Genomic DNA, 21,575 nt, shown 5'->3' on the forward strand with positions numbered 1-21,575 from the left:
CTATTCCTGTCCCAGCTTTGTCCCAGACTACCTGTCTGGAATTCTGGGGACTAAGCTATTTAGGTTCCGGTCCTTTAGATACATCTGGATGTGCATTTACATGGAGCATATCTGCTTTTGGAAATAATGGAGTGCTTATCTCCTTGCACTTTAGCTCCTTGCATGTAAAAAAAAAAGGAATGCGTGTTCTGAATTGAAAGTAATAAATTATTTTAAGATCCTATAGGGACTTGAGAAAGAGCATTGTATCAGATTTTATTAAAAACCAAAAATTAATGCAATACCTCTTGGGTAATATGAATCTTTGACAATGACATCAAATTAGAAACTAAAACCAGCAGGGAGAGTGGCCTAGTAAATAGTGGTTTATTGATGGAAAAAAAATATTTTCTGTGCCTATGGATTCAAATGAGTATTTAGTCATAGCTTGGAAGTGGCAAAGGGACAGACAAGATGTCACCATTAAAGGGCTCTTCCTTTTTAGATTATGTAAGCACAATGCTTTGCAATTAGACACTGCACTAGATGGTGGATAAATACTTATATCACAAAAAACCATTGTCCCTGCCCTCAAAAACACAATCCAAATGGGCAAGGAGAGGCTCAAGAACACAGAAATTAATTCCACTTTACCAGTGGAGAAGTGGAACACGGTGGAGGTAAGGCAGCTGCATGGTGTCCAGGGGAGCTGAGAGGAGCATTTCCACTTGGGCAGTCCTTCCCATTTGATGATATCTGTGTAAAAAAATCATTGTATATGGAAACAATGAATCTGTGAATGCTTTAAACTTTTATAGAGACTTTTGCTTCAATACACCAAATATGTTCTGTTGGACTTGCATGTGGTATGTCAAGGCCACCAAGTTCTGTGTGGTTGGAATCTTCCTACAAGCTGTCCCAATGATCTGTGTCTCCAGCACACTGAGACTGCAACTGCCAGATGTGCACAAGGAGACTCCATATTTAGGGGAAAGCCAGAAAACTTAGTATCATTGTAAAATCTGCTCTTTCTTGACAGGCCCAAGGAGTTCATAGAGTGTGTCTCACACATTCGTTTGCTGTCCTGGCTGCTTCTGGGGTCTCTGACACACAATGTTGTCTGTCCAAATTCTCCATCATCTTGCATGCCTATTCCACTGGATGCAGGTTCACAAATTGCTGACCACCTTATTGTTATTCTGATTGGGTTTCCAGAACAATCAAAGGTAAGAGATTATGTGGTTTAACTAGAGATGTTTTATGTATTGGCTTTATTGCAAACATTTATTTTTAGTAAGATAAAAGAGGGGTAAAAGCTTAATAAAATCCAGGACCCAGGAAAGAAACTGTACTAAAAGAGTACGTTTTTTCTTGCATGCCTAGAAAACTGATGAAATCAGTACACTTTAGTTTGAGGTTTGGCTATTTCAAAATGTCTGAACACAGGAGTGAGGAAAGAAAAATTGAATTCCAAATTGAAGCTTTAGCATTGACCATCTCTGTAGCAAATCTCTCAGACAGTTATTTATTCTTGTTGTATATTTGCACTGGGTAGCATGTAAATGATTTTATGATCAAAATAATTACAAACAGTGATGATTCAAGCACTACTTTTTTCTTCAGGTGTTCAGGACAGGAAGAGTTATTACAGATTATAAGACATTTGTGACAGTAGTTTAAGACAAATATAGCAGCAATCTTTGACACCAACCAGGTTTTTATTAGTGACAGAAGCAGAATGATCACACATTTGTCTTATACATAAAATTCTCCTTTCTTTCCCTCCACCTAGCCAAGACCCTGGTGCTTCCCATTCATTTCTTTGGCCTTTTTTTGCTCTTTCAAATACCTCTTTCCAGTTACCAAGCAACCATTGCGATGTTTGGTGCAGTCATACTGCCACAGAGCATGAATCCCTCTTGCACTTGCAAACGGAGAAAACGTCTCTGACCAGAAGCATCTTTCTTGTGATGAAGTAGTTAATGTCCAGCAGTCCTGGAGGCTCAGACACTGTGATATATAATGAGGATTAGCAAGGAGCCATGCCTGAGTATGAGGAATGAATTCTCTTTCCTTGACTGTTTCCTTGTGACTATGAGCAGTCCCAGCAAAGCAGAAATGGATGACAGTTTAACAGAGCAGATGTAAAATCATGTGGTTTGTATGATAACTGTCCTTTCAGGTTCTGAAGTGGAGTCATATGTGCCAGAGCCTTCAGGCCTTCCACAGATTGCAGTGGAGATTTCCATTAAGAAAGTTTCACAAGTAGTCCTGAATACCTGTTTTGCAAAACTCACTTTATTTTAAAGGGACTGACCTTAATGCCAGGCACTAGGCATTGAGGTGGCATGGGAGCATATTTGCAAATGCAGTTGTTGGTCTGAAAATATAAACCCATTTTTTAAACATGGAAAAGATGTTATCAAGTGTACTTGACTTACTAGTTCCTAATGGGAGGGAAACACGGAAAGTGAGGGGCAAAACTGCACAATGGGACACATGGCAGGGGAGGAAAGCCTCTGCACTGTATCCCAATACACTTATTTGAATAGACGTTTTCTTCTATTTTCTGTTTCTACAGACATCTGTTCTGCACATGTGTTCCCTGTTCCATGCATTTATATTTGCTCAGCTCTGGACAGTGTATTGTGAGCAAACAGCAGTAGCTCCGACAGTCCAGAATCAGAATGAATTTAGCTTCACAGCAATCCTCACAGCCCTGGAGTTCTGGAGCCGAGTGACACCGAGCATCCTGCAGCTAATGGCACATAACAAAGTGGTAAGTCAGGTGCTGCAGACAGATTTAGTACAGATTAAACTCAGAGGAGGCTTGGCTCTGCTTCAGAGGAACACAACAGACTATGAATAACATCGTAAAGTGACTTTGATGCTTTTGAGAAATTAAAAGGATAGCCAATTAGTAGTGATTTAACCTCACAGTGGGCCTAAAACAGGATCTAACCAGAATCTGCCTGAAACAGCATCAGCAGCCCGAGTCACTGCTTGTTGGATTAAGAGCTCCTTGCATCACTTCTCATTTTATATATTCCTGCTCTTAACTGTGGTCTGTTGTTTTATCTGACTCTGCCTTACAGCAGAAATGAACTGTTCTAGGATAATTCTGTGAATATCCATTTGATTGTTTTTACATGATGATGAAAAAATACAGAACTGCTGACAACTGGCCACCCATAATTCACGGGTTACTCATCATAAATAAGCTACATAATATCTCTTGAAACATTTTTGAATAACGAATGACTGGAAGGAGGCATCTAAAGAGATAAGATTTAGAAGGACTGTGTTCACTGTGTCCAGAAATCCTCCAAACCATTAGAAATAATCTTTAAACATTTGTTTATCTCAAATACTCTCTTCTGTTGGAGCAACTTTGTACATTAAGAACCCAGAGGGCTTCCAGCAGCCCTCTCATAGCTGCTCCTTTGCTTACCCTGGACTGAGTCTCTGTACCTGCAGGCTTAGGGTTAAGAGCTTGTTGGTGATGGGCAAGGCCTATTGTGTTTCTCACATCCCAGACAGTCATGACAGGTCCAAGCTTTTTAACTGGGATAATCAGTAATAGTTCTTGCTCTGGAGAGTGGGAAACTTATATTTGAATGGGAAACATTTTTATACATGGCCCATTCCTCTTAAGTTAGGTCGTAATGTTTGGGTCTTTAAAGTTTGCTGCTACCAGGGTTTTCATTCTTGTTTTGTTTGGGTTTTCTTTTTTCTTTTTTAAATGTAGACCTTGTTATGGGTAGGGAAATTATTTTATATAATTCCCCTTTCCCCATGTGAAACATCTTCCATCCCTGGCAGATATGGACCTTGCCCTTTTAATTATAATTGCATGGGCTGCAGTTGAATGTCTCAGCCAGTTACTGCTTGCTGTGTCGTGTCCATATCAGGCAAGGACAACCTAAAGCTGTCCCCAGATGACATTTTAGCCTCTGACGTGGTGGGGTCTCTGGTTCACAAGCCATTGCTGGGAACAGGAGTTCAGGAAGCTCCATTTGAAGGAATGGGAAGTGTGCACAGCACCTCCAACCAGCCAGTTGTTTAGTCAGACACAAAAGCCTCTTGTCAAGCCCTAGGACAAGAATATGACTGGGAAGTGCCAAGTTCCAATCCTTTTTCTGAAAGTATATCATTAGGTAGCTTTAGAGCCACAGTTATTAAACTCTCTGCCTCAGCTCTTGCTCTGTGAAATGTAGATAATAATGCTTGCCTGTCTCACAGGGGTGTTGTGAGGTTAGTTAGTAAGTGTTTGTGAGGCACTTTGAAGATGAAAAGCACAACATAAAAGCTAAGTTTATTATTATCAAGGGGAATTTACGTGTAGTTTAGACAGGCGCTGTAAATAGTCATTGCTGGCTCAGAGTGTTTGTCTTGTACCTGTGAATTTACACAATATAAAACATAAAAGCTGTCTACTACCAAATAACTGATATTTGCATCTGTCATCAATTATGATACAAAATGGAAGAATTATGGACCAGCTGTCAGTTCAGAACAATAAATTGTCTTTTGACGGGGGATAAAAAGATGGGTTTTGTGAGCATGTTAATTTTCAAAGATTCAATAAATAAAAATACCAATTTCTGACAAACAGATTGATGAGAATTTCAAAGTGAGGACATAAAAAACAATTTATGATGTCTGAAAAGAACAAAGCCAAAGACAACTTATTTTGATGTGTGGTAAGAATTAAAATATATTAAGGACTGAAATACTTAACAGATAGATGTTACCACACTGGGGTGAATCTAAATAAAGAAAAACATCCCATATGTGCTCATGTAATATTTAATCTTGTGTGTCAGTGGTTAATAAATGCACACCTTATGGTACAGTATAACTGCCTAGCAAATACAGGGAGATCCTTTTTAGAGACTGTTGGCTTATCTTACTACATTGTTATGCTAGATATTAATTTGGTTTTACACTTGATTTTTCTTTTCCAAGATGGTGGAAATGGTGTGCCTGCATGTCATCAGTTTAATGGAGGCTTTACAAGAATGCAACTCTACTATCTTTGTAAAGGTAGGCATACCATACCATGAATATTTATTAAATGATATTGCCTGATTATTCTGATTTCTAAATGTATTGTCCTCTGCTTACCTTCCCATTCAAATAAAGAAAGTGGAAGAAATCGATGTTGAATGTTAATGCCACAATATAACCTAGCAGAGCATACTGAAAAATAAAATCCGTGGTAAGAAGACCTGACCACAGTCTCACATTCAAGTTCTCCTGACTTTTTAAAATGAACATCTAATCTACTTTCCCTTTCCATTGCCACTAATGTCAGTAATGATCGTATTCCTCTAATAGACAGAAATAATGTCACTGACTTTGAGAACCTCTAGCTATTGCCTGAATTTTCAGCCATTCTGTATCTTTTAATCATCATAGGTCCTTTGCAGATCTCTCTGTTCTGAGCCTGACATTCTTTTAGGTAGATAACAAAAACTTTTTTGCCACCGTGGTTCTCTTGTTATCATACATGTATGGATTGTTTCTTTGGAAATCCATAGTCTTCCATGGGTTATCATGGTGTTTGCAGAAGGGTTGAGATGGTCTCACAAGCATAAATCAATTTTATTATCCTTTTTTATGTTGTCCCAGTGCAAGAGAGTTTCCACATAAGTAGTTAAGGTTAATATAGTTCTTTTGTTGCCATCAAGGAGATTTCTGACTACTGCTTTACTCCAGTCTTTTATGATGAAGGAAGAATTGAAAATAAAGTAGCTAAAATTGAAGGTCTTTATGTCAACTGACAGGAAAGCATTCACAACTATTGTGGAAATATAGATTTGTAACGTCTTGATTCACTACGGAAATTTTATCACTAAGGGATGTTAAAGTGATTATGGCTATGTCTGAAAGACATATGGACTTCTCTTTTGGCCAGTCCAGGATGTTCAGAATTTGACAAAGATGAAGAGTGGCTTTAAAGCTGTGAAAAGAGAGGCCTCTAGGGCCAAATCCTTGTCACAAATCAAATGAATGCTTTCAGGGGGTTAGGTTTGAGAGTATATATCAATATAATGCTAAGTCAGGTTAAAAGGACATTGTTGTTGCTATAAAATCAAGCTCATAAAACCATGGAACTCTGAGTTAAGGTGCTAAGCTTTCATGTTGAGTGAATGGAAGATGGAAGAGAAGAATTTGGGTGACCAAATCCCCTTTACTCAGCCCTAAAGTGAAATCCTGCATATATACATGCATAACAGTACTATAGGATTCATATTTCCAGATTACTGTTTTTTTTCCTGAACTAACTGATTGTAAAAATATTTATTGTAGATGTGAATGAAAAGTAAGTGCCATGATTTAGGGACTTCCTGTATGTTTGAAGTCCTTCAAAGATGCAGCAGTGCAAAGCTTATTCACACAGGAACCAGTGAGTGGCTTCTCTAATTTAAAAAACTAAATTTGAGATGGTCTTTTCTTCAGTGAGTGTGAAATGAAATGAAAGTGTTCAACTTTTCTCCTGCTTTTCAATGTCAAAGGAACTGGGAAAGTGGCCATACCGTGTTAGGCATTGGTGTTGGAGACCGGTACCTTGCTGGTCACATCTTTGACCATCAAATGTATCTCTGAGGAATTTGGGAGCCTACAGTAAAGACAGGAACAGCTCAAAGCCTTTTGCAGAGACCCAAGGGGTTTAGGCAGCTCCAGCAGCTGCTGTGTAGCTTTTTGGAGAGCTGGGCAGGCAGCAGGTTTGGGGAACCAGAACAGCAGCGTGACCAGCCTGTTCTACAGCCTGGTTTCCCTTTAAAAACTAAACTGGAATCAATATAGTTCTGTTGAAAATATAAACTTAAAAAATTTGATAGTGTGTGGCAGTACTCTGTTCTTCCAGCTGTTCTTTCTAACTAGTATTTTGTATTCTTCCTTTGTGAAGAAAAGGCTGGCTGAGGATTAGTTAACAAAATTCAAGTGCTTCCATAAAAATGTATTCTTGTGTGACTTATCTATCTGGCAGCTGTAGCACTAGGGGGTTTGCTTGCTTGTGCCTGCAGCAGAATGTTTCATTTCCTTAATACGTCTGGACCCTGCAAGACAGAATTGGTGCTGGAGGACAAAGATCTGTATCTGACCTTAGACTTGTCCAGAAGAGATATTGATAAAAGCTAGCTTCCATGAGTGCCCTTTACAGTCAGTATTTTTGGACATGATTCATCTTGATCTATTTTAGATACTTGCTTTGGGACAAGATGAACTGGATGTGAAGTGCTTCATTCTCTCAGCTGACTGTAAAAGTTGTCCAGTGAATTGGTTCAGATACAGAGGGGCATCCTAAGTTTTCCAGCTGGCCTCCCTTCTTGCTTGATGTACTTCTGACACCAGCCCTGCCACCACTGGCTAACTCCACAGGAACTCCATCAGTGCCAGATGAAATTGTTGGTGATGTTTTGTTGATGGCAGTGTGGTGTGGAGCATGGCCTCTCAGATCTGTTCCCTCCTCACCAAAAACACACATTGGGATTGTGGTCACTGCATCTTATTAAACACTTCTGTAGTGTGGGAGCCCACGGAAGGATGTACAGAGCTCACACCTCTGCTGCATCTGGCTGCGTTCCAGCTGTTTTGGCATTCATCTGTCTGTAAATGCTGAGGTTTGACTATGGTTCTTCGTGTGGTAGACTAAGTAATGAGTCCTGACAGAGCTGCATATAATTCTCCAGCAAAAGAGCACTGAAATTGAAACAATTATCATTCCTTTCACAAGGGCAACAGCACTTTATCTACTGTTGTCAATAGTGATTAGGTTTAACTTGCAGCTCCTGGTAGCATAATTGGCAAATTGCAAATTTTAATGCCATTTGGAGGAACATTTTAGAACAGTAACCTCAGTGGTTAAATTAATATTGAAAAACATGAATACTTTTGCTAGAAATTCCTCTCTGGCTTTCATAAGGTTGTCATGTTAAACTTCCTCAGAAGTAAAAGTTCCCTGAAGAGCAGTAGTCTGAAATACATATCCCTCCAGTCCAATCACAGCTGACAAGTTTGCAGACCTCCTCCACCTTGTCCTTCTGGATAGCTGTTACCTGTGCTCCCCTGCCTACAGAAGATCTCACAGTCTGCAGTGAAGCGTTGATGTGGCTAGTGGCTTAAAAAATGTTGGTTATCATTTAAATATGTGACCTGTTATTAAGAACTACTGCTGCATGGTTTTTTTCATTTCTTGATGAATTTTACATTCATCATGTAAAATGTTTACTCTGTTTACTCCAATATTGCTCACCTGCACAAACAGACACCCTTCAAGGAAAGTAAGAAGTGACTTTGTGTAACAAGTTTAATTCTGTATTTTCATCATTGCCTTAAACAGGATATCAATAATTGTTACTGGTGACAAGGGAAATTGCTACAACAGGCAAGGGAAACTTCTTTACATCAGAGAGTTACCTTCTCCAAGTACTTTAAATAACCACATTTTCAGATTTGTGGTTCAGACCATGCCAATTCATGGCTAAACACATTAGATGGATCCTCCTCTGTCTCTGTAATTGTAGCATGTTTACAGTCACTTGTATAATAACAGAATGCACCTCTTCTTGCAGCTCATACCAATGTGGTTGCCAATGATACAGTCAAACCTAAAGGTAAGTGGTTTCTAGTACCTTATCCTTTTGTTGTTAGTATTATACATTTCTGTAAATTCTGGAAATAGGATGTGATCTCCATATTCTCTGAAAGTAGATAATTGCAGCATATGCAGTTGAGATAAAAGTGTGAGCATAGATAGAGCATCATTTGCTGAGGCCCTCCAGTCAGTACTACTCTCCTTTTCCCTTCTGGAACACTTTCCTCTGCCCAGGTTCTGGGTTGGGGCCTTCCCACTCCTTTACTGAGACTGGTTTTTCCCTGAGCTGTGGTTTTCTTAATGCCTTAGGCTTGAGAGTTCCCTGACAAATCAGGATTGGTGCTCTTGACTCAGGAGTTAGATTTGGGTTGTAAAGAAGATACTGTGAGCCTATTTGGTTGGGTAAAACCGTACCATCTGGCCCTCTTTGTAAGGGGGAGCAAGGTGGATGTGTGGTTTGTGAGTCAAGAGGTTTCTAGTGAAGAGAAGAAAAGTTTTGGCGTTGGTCTTAGTACGGAGTTGTGTCTGTAAGCACATTTGCCTTCCATGGCAACACCACTGGGCAGGATGTGGAAGAAAGAAGTTTGACATGGGGCAGTGTAAGAAACTCCCGGCTAGCCAGTACCCTTCACATTGCTGTATTGATGTATGTACTAAAGGTAAGAAATGAAATGTTTTGCCTCGTTTCAACAGCATTTATCTGCTGGACTTCAGCTCCGCCTCCAAGCCATCCAGAGCAATGTGAACCATCACAGCCTGAGGATGTTGCAGGGGTCAGGACAAATGAACAATAGCTCATCTGTGCTCCGCAAGTGGCTACAGTGTACCCAGTTTAAAATGGCTCAAGTAGAAATTCAGTCGTCAGAAGCTGCGTCTCAGTTTTATCCTTTATGATTCATGTAATTTGTTCCAGAATATTCATTTTTTAGCCTAGCAATAACAGGATTAGAGCTGTACAAGACCTTTTGTATAAATCCATATACAGAGTATATACTGTAGCTACACTTTTTAGCCTAGGACAGATTGTGGAAAAGCTTTTAATGGGTGAAGCTAAGAGCCTGCTCCTGCCAGTTTATAATTACAGTTACTCAGGATCAACAGGCTCTAAGTCTGTGTTCATGAACATGGATTGGACTCAAATCTATCAGATTGTACATATCTCTCTGATCATTGAAATAAATGGTTCTTAAATGTTCCTTTACATTATTTTTGAAGCTAAAACAAAAATCACTTTTCTTTATCTTCTATTTTTTTTAAAAAATAGAATTGTGGGTATTCACTAACATGGAAGTGCTATGTTGCTATTTTTTGACAATTACAAAAGAAAATAGGGTTTTTAGGAACCTTTATATAAGTTTTTAGGGGGGATGTCTTTTTTTTTTTTAGATTCACAGCTGGCAATGCAATAAAATCTGTCACTATAAAACAGTGATGTTCTAATGAGGCTTTTTGTCATCATCTTCTGGGAAAACAGCAGCTTGTAAGGAGAGTTGTTATGAAGTGCACTTAGAAATTAGGTTGTTAAACTGTGCCAATTAATTTGTGTGTTTTTTCAGTACATTTTCCAAAACTGCCAGGACTGATTTATTATTTTTTGAAATACTGCTTTTACTTCATTGAATCCCTGCTGCTCTTCTTTGTAGGTTTCATAGAAGCCTCTTTAATTTTGTGACTACTGTATTGTATTCTTCTGTTGATACTTGTATACCGTGCAATTAAAAAGATATCCCTAATCTATTCTTATTGATGTCTACAGAATTAATGTTGCAAACTTCAAGAGGAGCATGATTGGACTTGAACTTTTGCATAATGATATTTACAAATCCCAGCATTTGCATACTGTTGCATACATGATGTTTAATAACAGATGGATTTTAATATCATTAGGATACACAGCCAAAGCCCATTGGAATCTAAGGAGAATCAATTAACTCAGTGGATTTTACATAAAATCTTGAAAGCATAATGATTTACCACCTCTTATAATAAATACTTAAATCTGTGCAATCCCAGTTGTATTTTCTGTATTTATTCTGTAATGCACTAATTAGAAAAATAACAAATATTAAGTTGTATATTGGAATGGTGTTAAATTCCCAGTCTTTATTACCACTCTCAGAATCTGCCTGAGTATGTTTCAGGTTTTGTGAAGGGTCAGTCTTCCCTCACTGCATTTACTAAAATAAAACTGGAAATGTTTGCAGATATGCCATTAAAGTACCGTTATGCTTTACAAAAACAACAACCAACAAAACCCAACCAATGAAACAAAGAAAAAACAGTAAGGCATATGCTAGATTGCTTTAAAAATGCCCCTCTGTGTTTTCAGTGGAGAGAAACTGATTTGGATAATTTAAAACTGAAAGCAACCTAAAATGATCTACATGGAGGCTGGGATGAAAAAACAGTAGGGATAAAAGGGAATGAGAGAGACCCTCCCACAGAGTCAAGATTCAGAGTGGACCCCCTTGCCAGAGTGAGCCCCTGACATGGCCCCTGACATGGGCCTGAAGGTTTTAACAGCACTTAATTGATAGCCTAATTTAAACAATTGAACAAAATACTCTCTAAACACAGCAACTCACTTAGAAGCCTATCTTATTTACACACCTAACATACCAAGGGAGAACATTCAGAGTACACTTACTACAGCACATTCACACTCCCATGCACACAGACCTAAAGAGAATGTACACGGTCCCTGGGGAAAATTCCCCTCGAGTTCAGTGCAGTACTCACATCAGGTGCCTTTGCATCTTCTCAGCAGGTGATGGTGAAAGTGAGCTTGGAGGAGTGGGGGTGGCAGCCCAGGCTCAGTCAGCAGCATCTGCTCAGAGGGTGGTGGCCAGTGAGCCTGAGATCACAGTGTGGCCTGAGGAGGAGCAGGGAAGGGGATGCACCAGCATGGCATGCTCTTGAGCTTGGAGTAGTTTTTTCTCAAATATTAATCTCTCTTGTGTCCTCCTTTCATCCAGGATCTTATCTCTTGGGACTCTTAGCTCTCTTATCTCATGTTTATTCCCCATACTGTGTACATTAATATACAGGAACTTCAGAGGGGTGCCCAGCATGATTTCCTGAAGGGTTTTGGGATTTTCTCCAAAATGATTCCCTGTAGGCACTTTCTTGCTCATCTGCAGAATGCTGGTGGTTGAGGCAAGTGTTGTTGATTTTGGGATCCCTTCCTTTCACCCCAAGCTCCATCACTCCCTCTTGGAGGTGCAATACCATGTTGAGTGGTGCAGTTGGAACTTTGCTTTTGGGCAAAAAGGAGCCGTGGTCTGTGTTTTCAGTGTGATTCACTCCTTCCATCCCTCAACTGAGTCTTCTTCAATCTTGTGCCTGCAACACAGGTGATACCTTTGCTGAGTAACCACATTAATAGGGGGTCCAGGTGTAGGGGTGGGGTCACCCTACTGAAATGGAAATGCTGCTGGGCCCCTGAAAGTGGGACATGTAGGAGAGAGATTCTTGTATTTTGATATACTGTGATCTGCTCAATCTGAAAGACAACAGAAAGAAAAGGAGAGGGAGGGAATTGGAGGCCTTTGGGCATGAGGTGGGTGAGCTCAGATGGGTGCAATGGAAATTGTGGAAACCTAAAGGATGAGGAGAGATGATTTGCAGAAGAGCTGAGCCTGAGAAAGCTTGTTCAAACTCACTTCTGGAAAGGAAAATCTGTGATCAGGCATCTCAGTGGATAATGCATGGAAGCAACATGGTGAAAGCTCTTTCCCTGCCTAGCCAAATCTGCTTCAAAGCATCTATGTTCAGACTGGCAAAATGCAAAAAGAATGCAAATACAGTGGTGGGGAGTTACTAAAATTAAACACAAGTCAGAGACAGACCTGCTGATTCCAGGTCTTTAAACAGTTTAACACTGTGGGAATTGAGATTTGGTTTCAGCTCTGGGTTTAGAGATAAGAGTTGGTCACAGAAACTGTTCCCATGTTTCATCATAGGATTTAGTATGTATCTGTCACTGATTAAATTGAATATGGTTCTTATGGAGCTGTTATGCCTAGGCAAATCAGGACTGCAAGTTATTAAGAAGCTGCTTTAGCATAGGGGATATAGCCTGGAAGATGGTATGATCAATGATGAGGGGTGTTTGACTAATAACAACAAATAACACGGGGCTTGACCAGATACATGTGGTTTAAGACTTCAGGAAAATCTTTGAAGTGCACTCTAGGGATCTTCAGAAGTACAGAAATCTGCATTAGTAGTTTTTTTAAGCACTGTAAAATATATCCTTACAGTGCCTGAGGTCAGTACACAACTCAAATGAGTCACTCACATTATCTCTCTGAAATAGCCCAGAGCAGCAATTCTTTATATTCTGTAGGAAGATTAGGAAGTAAATAACATTTGGTGTTCCCTAAAAATGCTACCAACCAGCAGTGGCAAATCTTCCTGCTCCGCCACGCTCCCAGCACGGCTGTGTGTGTGTGTCAGCAGGAGCAGAATCCATCCTCTGTAGGATCACGGAGAGCTGACACTTAGGAACAGTGTTTAGTCTGCTGTTGCAATAAGCTGCTTAAATCAACGCTTGTTACCAGGCCTGACCTAGTAAAAGAATTAATGTATTGTGTGCTGAACTGTGAAATTCCCAACAACAAGGGGCACTTTGGATGAAGGGATGGTTAAACCCCACTAGGGCTGGGTTATGTAACAGTGTCCTGAGCGCGAGGTTAATGTCTGCATGGGCATCTCGAGGGGCTTTCCTCTGCCTCTGGAGGAAACCACGGCCTGAGCCACACGCAGGGTTGCACAAAGGCTTTTGCAGCACAGCAGCTGCTACCTACATACACGCTTTATCTTATACGTAACGTTTCTGCGGCGTGTCATTAGAGCCGTGGCAGTTCAAAGGCCCTAAAAGCACTGTGGGTTTTCTGGCTTTGTTTTCCATGCTGTGATGGCAGTCTCTGTGCTCTAGCACTGATGAACATTCTGGGATGGAAGATGTCTCTGAACTCTGGCCTGCAAAGCCTCCTTTCAAGCTGGATGAAGATAACCAGAGCCCAGGGCTGTTTGTCTTTGCTAGCGTGTCCTGGAAAACAGTTCTGCAGCCAAGAATCCTGTGCTGTTCCCCCAGCTGCACGCAGCTCTGGCAGAGTTCTATCCACAGTTTCCCTTATTGACTCTTAAAGTGGCTCTTGGACAAAACTGGATCTCTTTTTCCAACAGGATCTGAATCTTGATTGCACAAGAGCTGCTTAGTCAATGATGTGGGTCTTCAGCTGACCATTCTGCCTGAAGTCAGGCAGAGGCAACAGCACTACAGTTTGTTGGGCTTGATGCAAATTTGAAAAGAAGGGCTCTGCATTTGTCACTTAGTTTCTAACTCTTAATTATTCTAACCACTTCTGCCTCTTTCTGCTGAGCACAGTTTCAGCTGGAGTCTGAGCATCAAGGGACAGCAGTGAGAATAGCCATTGAAGAGGAAGATGTCCTGATGCTCCCCAGCTGCAAAGGGATCAGGAAGAGAACCTGAATCCACCCTTGGCATTGGCCTTCCCAGGGTTTGCCACCACTGGGAATGGCCCAGGCAAAGAACAGAAGGCCACATGACAAGGAGTCCTGGCCTGCCTGGTGACCCGCTGTGCCTGCAGCTGTGAACTGGGGGGTTCAGGCTATCACTGGGTGGGGTCTGTGAATGGCAACAGGCACAAGGAGCAGGAGATTGGGAAGAGCTGGTAGAGCTTGGGAAGAGTGGCTGGTTTCTCATTCATTCTTACAGAGCATTAACATGGAAAAGTGGAACCCATGACTCAGTCACTGGAGGTCTACATTGTGGATAATTTTACAGTATTTTGCTGGATTTGATAGCTACCAGAGGGCTTTCAGCCAGCTGGTGAGCAGCCTTCAGTGCACTGCCCCAGGTAACCTGCAGTGACAGGGCATTTAACCAGCTCCCCATCAAACCTGACAAGCCATGACTGTGAGCTGGGAGGCTCTAAGTTTGACAGACACCGTGTAATGCCAGGTCAGTTTTCTCAAGGTGTAATTCAGGCTGGACAACATAACTGTTATGGCTCTTCTGCAACTTTAAACTCTTTCACAAAGGCACAATAGCATGTCTGTGAAATTTGACATACAGAATAAAAATTTTATAGGTAATAGATTTTTTAGACAGGTTAGCTTTTCTGGCAGCTCCACTACTTTTGGATGAAGTCAAATTGATTGCAGTGAAGTATTTTACAAAAGGTTTGCTACACCTGTGAATCCTTGCCATGCAGGAAAGTGTCAGTAATACAGAATATAAAGGACCATCACTAAAATAAATTATTTATTCAAACTGTTACCTAATTTGCACTGCTAACAAAATCCTGTGTACACAGTGTTATTTTGTGATATCCAAAGCAAGTACAAAGTGCAGTTGTACCAAAGTCTACAGAGAGGCATGATTTGTTCCTGTTGGGGATCAAACCCCTGTGTACAGCTCAGAAGGCGCAAGGATTGATATGGTGAAGTGACCACAGCAGTATGTGTTTCAGGTGTTTGTGGATTCCAGGGAGGTGTCACATTAAACTGCTAAACTGATGCAGCCATGATTTGATCTTCCTCCAGATACATTTATTCAACACCAGGTGTTGCCATCATTGTGCACTCAAGCCACCAATGCAGGTTTTCTTCTGAGTCGTGTGTGTGTAGCACATTTGTTCCCCTGTTCTTGCCTCTTGGTTTACTCTGACCACACACAGCTCAGAGCTCAGCATTTTCCTAAATCGTTTTAGTGCTCCAGGAGCTGCAGCTCAACTTTTGCCCAGGAGATCCTATTAACTGTACCTGACCAAAGCATTTTCCAAGCCTTTCAATAACAAAATCATGCTATTGGCATTTTCTTCCCTGTGATCACCACCCTGAAGACACTGATCTTCAATATCAGATATTTATCTAAGTGTGTGTCACTGAATAACAGTAGCCCAGACATGTTTCCAAGCTTTCCTAGGAAGAATGTTAGAGGATCAAATTATTTTACCTACTAATTTTCCTAGGCCAGCCTTTAAATTTAAAATAGTTTATTTCTTTTTTCTTGCACCAGACCCTCTATCAGTCCCAATGTCTATGCCTGGATCCCAGACAGAACTTTCTCAGCCCATGTCTAATGATTATTTAAGATCCATTAAGGGTTGTCAGGGTAATACAGGCTGTACAAGGCAGGAAGAAGATATGCTTCCTACTGATTATATGAAATTCAACCTATGCATCCCCAACATTTACAGACAAAAATTTCCACATAGAGACTGCCTTCTTTGGAGCCTTTTCTGCAGTAATATTTATCTTTTCATTATAACTACTTCAGTATTTTTTAACATTTCAGTCAAAATGAATTGCAGCTGATTCACCTAATGTGTACTAATTTGCAAATTAATTCTATTAATCGAATTAGGCTTAACTGATCTGTGTTGTCCAATTATTCATCTGACTCACCCATCACAGACAGGAGGAGTAGCCTCAGTGGGTTATTGTTCCTTTTGAATCACAAACCAGCTGCTGGTTTTCCCCAGCTGTGAGGCTGAGATCAAACATTAGGGCTGCTGAAGATGCTTCACTCCAAATGAGAGGATTAGAGGCAGGGAATTTAACGCTGCCTCAAGTGTCACAAGGCACTGCAGAATGACATGGCTTGGAAACCACAGCAGCTTTTCAAGGCTCTGTTTGGTCCCAGCTCGAGAGTGTTTTCCTGTGTGCCGTGACATCTGCACTGAGCTCCACAGTGAGTGCCACAGGGCTCCTCAGAATGTGTAAAGGAGAGCAAGACAAACAATCAGGCCCCTTATGGTCTCCGTTGATGGAGCAGCTGCAAGTACAACATAATGATACCCCCTCACAATTCAGAACAAGAAGGGGTTTGGTGAGATCTTGGTCTCCCTTGCCTCTTCATGAATGCACAGAGCATGGCCTGTAGGGACCTGAAGGCTTAAGGAGGAGCTGTTCCTGCCCTGCTCCAGGTATGAGTAGGAAAGGTCATGTATAGGTGGACCTGTGCCAGTCTGAGGCTTCCCTGACCAAATTTTCCTGCAGAGAGACCTGGATCTTAAATTTTAGCCAGAAGTTAGTTTTCAAGTAAGCGATAGCATCTTGGGGTATTTTAAATGCAGCTGTAGTAAAGGGTTGTTCCAGGGTTTAGGAAATGAACCTTTGATGTTGGGGCCTTTATATTACTTGCAACTAGTTTTATTCTTTGCCATGAGAGAGCTATTTTGGCTGGTACCTTGAGCAGAGGAAAACACAGCAGACATCTCAAGTACATCTGTGTACTTGAGTTGAGGTTAGAGTTAAATTTAAGAGGCTAAGAGGCTTTTGTCATTATTCCAGTTCAAAAGGAACAGCTGATCTGAGTCACAGACAATATGAAGGATCCTGGCATCATCAAATAAAAACCCTAAATATGATTTATCTTAGTTTCTCTAAGCCAACAGCATCTTACCTGGACTGTCACATGCTTCTGAAGTGGATCCAAATCTTATATGACCTCCTAAGTCCACCCTTAGTAATCTCAGTAAAATATTAGTTTTCAATGCTGCTATCATATGAAAATCTGAAAGTACCAGTGAAGTGCATTGGTTTTTAAAAGTGAAAATTAAGAATTGAGGGAGCCTGACTAGCTTGGAGCGTGCATAATGCACTGATGAACCTGAGAGCCACTGCTGTCTCCAGAAGAGAATGGTGGCTCATGGCTGTAGAATGTTGCTCACTTTTGGCACACACAGGGAGTACAAGCCTTGACCTGTAGAGTTTTCTGGGCATTCATCTCAAAGGGAGCAGGAACTTGAAAATCACTGCTTTTCTGGGCTAAACACCTTCAGTTCTTGATACTTAAATCTCTTCTGTGTTTTAGAGGGTGTTCTGTTGCTGAAATCTCTCTTCAAGAGCCTTAATAGAGATGGATAGCAATTTAAGAACTGCATAAAGGAAAATATATTTTCATCATTGATTTACAAATTGATTTACAATTTTCAAGACAGAAAATGTATTTCAAATTCAATGATTGCTTCTCCTGCTCAGTATGTTTAAGCAACATCAACATAGCTCAGAAAAACTGCAGGAGTGATCCCCAAAGTGTCTTTGAAAACACCATCTTTTTCTGCTCTGAATACTGCAGAAGCTTCTCAGGACAACTTTTTAATTAAAGCAACAAAATGTGCTACTCACCACAGAAATGAAGTGGCCTCCTCTTTGCCTTCTAAACAGGAATTATTATTTCAGCTCCTTCATCACCACTTCTACTAAGCAAGAATCAAAAGCAATCAAATCTGAAGGACCATAAAAATCTCAGATTAATACAATCAGCCTGACAGTAGGGAGACTTCTTCTTTTTTTGGTACAAAAATAGCAAGTAATAATGCCAAGTAGGTACTTTTTATTTTATTTTATTTTTTAATTTTCATTGCCACTTGCTTCGCACCATTAAATGCTTTGGGAGAAAGATACAGTAACTGCAGCTATTATGGTTAAACTTTAGATGAATGTACTTGTCAGAATATAAATGAAATCCTATATCACTTTGCTCATTTTGTTTTGTTTTCCTCATCCTAAATGAAATTACAGAGAATTAAATTTTTGAAGCATGACCATTGCACAGAGAATTATTCAGCTAAGAGCTGGCCACCTGCAAGAGGTTTTCTTCTCCCTCCCCTTAAGCTTGTTATTTATTGTCTCTGTTACTAATTAGGTTTCCTGACTTAAACTTAGTTTGCAGATGATGGATTTTAAAGAATATTGTAAGGGACAGGACATCAAGGTCAATATTTCAAATTGGCAGAGAAGTAACCTTCAGAGAGCTCATGCTCTGTGATAGCCCAGGACAGAGAGAGGCTGTGAGCTGAGTGGACAGTCTTGTTAGTGGCTTTTGCTGGTTTTTTGAGGTGTTTTAGGGGTTTTCTGGTGGTTTTTAGTGGATTTTTTTCACCCTTAAATCACAGCATGCAGCAGAAAGCACTTCTGCTAATGACACCACAGTTATGAAAGTTAAAAGCCTTACTCATTAAAAGCAGCACCTGCTATGTGAAGGGTTTCCCTAGGCATCTGGGAAATGCTTCCAGGGTGGAAAAATAATATATTTTCTTGCAATCTAAAGGTAAACTGACAAGTAGCAGAAGGGAGAGGGAAGCACTATAAGCATTTTAGAAAAAGATTAACTGCTTTATTGCTGACTGAGAATATAGAAAGGAGATTTGCAGGGCTGGACAGAGAAGAATCATAATTGTATCCACGGCTAATTTTGCAGCAGTGAGGTACAGTAGCAGCTAATCTCTCATATGTATAAAATGGAAAATTCCACTTCAGTCCAATTCTGGTGCTAGATCTACTTTAAATAGCTATTTTCTCCTCCATTAGACCTAATGACTTCATTACAGTCTCTTGCAATGTAAGGCACTGCTTGGAGCAAATAGGGTGATTGGAGTATGGTCCTGCACTTGTTTCATGGTTCAGGAACAGAGTTTCAGCACTGGGCCTATGGGGGCTAGGGATCCTAAAAGAAGAGTGCTCTCTGAGAGTGAGCCCAGGGTGGAAGAGCAAAAATTATTTTAGACTACATGCACTTTTGGTGGAGTCTGTCTTTCTGAGATCTGAGCTGCTTGTTCAAACAGACTGGACAGTTTCCTTCCCTGACTGATGAGGTGGTGCCAGAATTTTTCTTCTTTGACTTCTACAGTACTTTTCCTTTAGACATGACAAACTGAGTCTCTAACTTGTGATCAGCCCAGAACTGGGCTTGGGGACTTGGACTAGATGATCATTGTAGGTCCCTTCCAACAGAAAGAATCTATTGTATTGTATTGTATTGTATTGTATTGTATTGTATTGTATTGTATTGTATTGTATTGTATTGTATTGTATTCTATTCTATTCTATTCTATTCTATTCTATTCTATTCTATTCTATTCTATTCTATTCTATTCTATGTCCAGGGTGACACATCCAGGGCTAGGAATTTGTGATGATTGTTCCTGGAGCATCTTCTTTCAGCAGCAGCTGTTGTCACAAAGATATACAAACTCCTGATCTTCAAAGGCTTCTCTAAGACTTCTTCCTATGAAATGCAGGTTGGGGCTAGAGCCTTGAGAATCTTCCCCAAGAAATCACATCAGTTGTAATAGTTATTATGACTCATTCATAGACAAAGCCAGGATGACAATCTGAAACAAACCTGGAATCACCATTCAGCTGCTTTACAGAATATTCCAGTAACTCATGCAATACTGAGAACAACCCAGGTATTTCAGGGGGTTTTTGCTCCATACTTGCTTGTGACATCTTGGTATTCATCTATGCAAAGGCTCTATTTTTCACACTGAGATTAAGTGGAGGGAATCACTCATTTCAATCACTCTTACATTAGTAGTAATTCAGGTCTCCCCAGCAGGTTGATTAGGTACCCTGGATAAGACAACTGTAGGATCTGCTGTGACAGGAAACCCTGCTGCCCATGGAGGGGGTTCATTTGGGAAATGTCAGCAGTGGGTGAGATCAAAAGGATATGTTTGAGAGCTTAGAAGCTAATGATGGGACAAGCTTCTTGCTACAAGAGAAAACAGAGGACTTGGAGTAATTGTTGCTGTTTTTATTCCAAGTCACTGCTCTTTATTGGATTAGCCAAGCTAAAATCTCCTCTAAATTAATGCTCAGGAACAAAACATTTGTAATAAAAGAAATAATATTTACATAATTAAATTTATTTGTCCTCAAATTATCTGATCTCCTTTGCTGTCACAGAGAGTCATATTTCAAAATTTGCATACTTTGATACTATATTCAATTCCAGCATGTACAGCTTTAAGTTGTCACTGAAGTATTGAAACAACCGATTTATGCTTTTGTGAGGCAAACTAAATAAAGGACTTGCATAGATCTACTCTGTAATATACAACTAGGGAAAAGAATTGTTTTATCTGTGGTATTCATTGAGATACAGTGATTACATTGACTCTAGTAATTGTCAGCAGCCAAATGACCTTCATGGGAATGCCCTGGGATGGGACATGGAGAAGAGAGGTCTGATTTCCATCTTCTTGGTCCCAGACTAGCACCAGTCTTAGACAAAGCATCTGTGCCTCAATTCCTTTGTCATACTGCAAGGGAGGTAAGACTGACGTCCCTCAGAGCAATTTTATAAAAATAAGGTTTTTATTTGTAAAGCCCTCTGAGAACTGACAAAGGAACTTGCCCATCCCCTTGTCTCTGTGTAAAGATCTCTGCACAAAAGATGGTTCAAAAGGAATTTGAAGGGCCCAAGAAGTAGAGATCTGAGGTAGCTATGGGATCTCAGTGGGTTAGTAGAGGAAATTCCATATAGACCAGCAAGAAAAACAAAGCCAAACCAAACATTTGTTTGGCAGTTTTTAGTAGATTCCAGTTACTTCTAGAGAGGATATTACCCACTCAACAAACAGATAAACTTTTTTCTGGATGTGGTACCTGACTTTGAGGGCATATCAAATTAAATGAAAAAGTAGATTAGCTCACGTATCACATAGGGCAGAAGGAATTTAATTTATTGAACCTTTACAGATTGCATCATGTTCTGAAATTTGGAAGTGAACTTTTAGTCCAGATTGAATCTGACTGCACTTCATGCCAAAAAGACTGATTATAGCCTAAGAAGGGCAATTTGATATGTTTTCATAACAATATTTTGTTAGCATTAATAGGCAGCCAAATGCCAAACAAGATTAATTGAAGCAACTGTCAGGGAAGAGCTGAAGTTTGGCGGGGAAGTCCTTAATGAGCAAAATACAAATTGTGCATCACTGTCAGGGACCCATAAACATTTCAGGGATGAAATATTTCTTCCTGTTATGAAGAAAAGAGGTGTTCTTATATTTAAACAAAGGGGAAAACTGTAAATTCAGAAAGGTCTTAGTAATAAAAAGGCAGAAGGAAGAAGAACAATAGGCTATGGGAAGAGTTTGCATTTTCTCTAGAGAGATGGTTTTTAGTTTTCTGAACATCTGATGCCTTCAGTGTTTTGTGTTACTGA

General features: G+C 40.2%; 1 protein-coding gene across 11 annotated transcripts in view; it reads left to right on the plus strand.

Moving 5' to 3' along the window:
• UNC79 (unc-79 homolog, NALCN channel complex subunit) overlaps window positions 1-10,323 on the plus strand; it is a 109,315-nt gene extending 98,992 nt beyond the window's left edge. For 10 of the 11 annotated variants that reach the window (XM_063399261.1, XM_063399270.1, XM_063399262.1 and 7 more), the window contains 5 exons: window positions 1,019-1,205; window positions 2,561-2,758; window positions 4,948-5,025; window positions 8,562-8,603; window positions 9,278-10,323. In XM_063399261.1, the coding sequence (XP_063255331.1) occupies window positions 1,019-1,205; window positions 2,561-2,758; window positions 4,948-5,025; window positions 8,562-8,603; window positions 9,278-9,478 (706 nt within the window). In that variant the 3' untranslated portion in view covers window positions 9,479-10,323. The other variant, XM_063399265.1, reaches the window with a different exon arrangement.
• Window positions 10,324-21,575: the final 11,252 nt, after the last annotated feature.

The sequence above is a fragment of the Prinia subflava genome, chromosome 5 (genome assembly GCF_021018805.1).
Source record: "Prinia subflava isolate CZ2003 ecotype Zambia chromosome 5, Cam_Psub_1.2, whole genome shotgun sequence".
Classification (NCBI taxonomy): domain Eukaryota; kingdom Metazoa; phylum Chordata; class Aves; order Passeriformes; family Cisticolidae; genus Prinia; species Prinia subflava.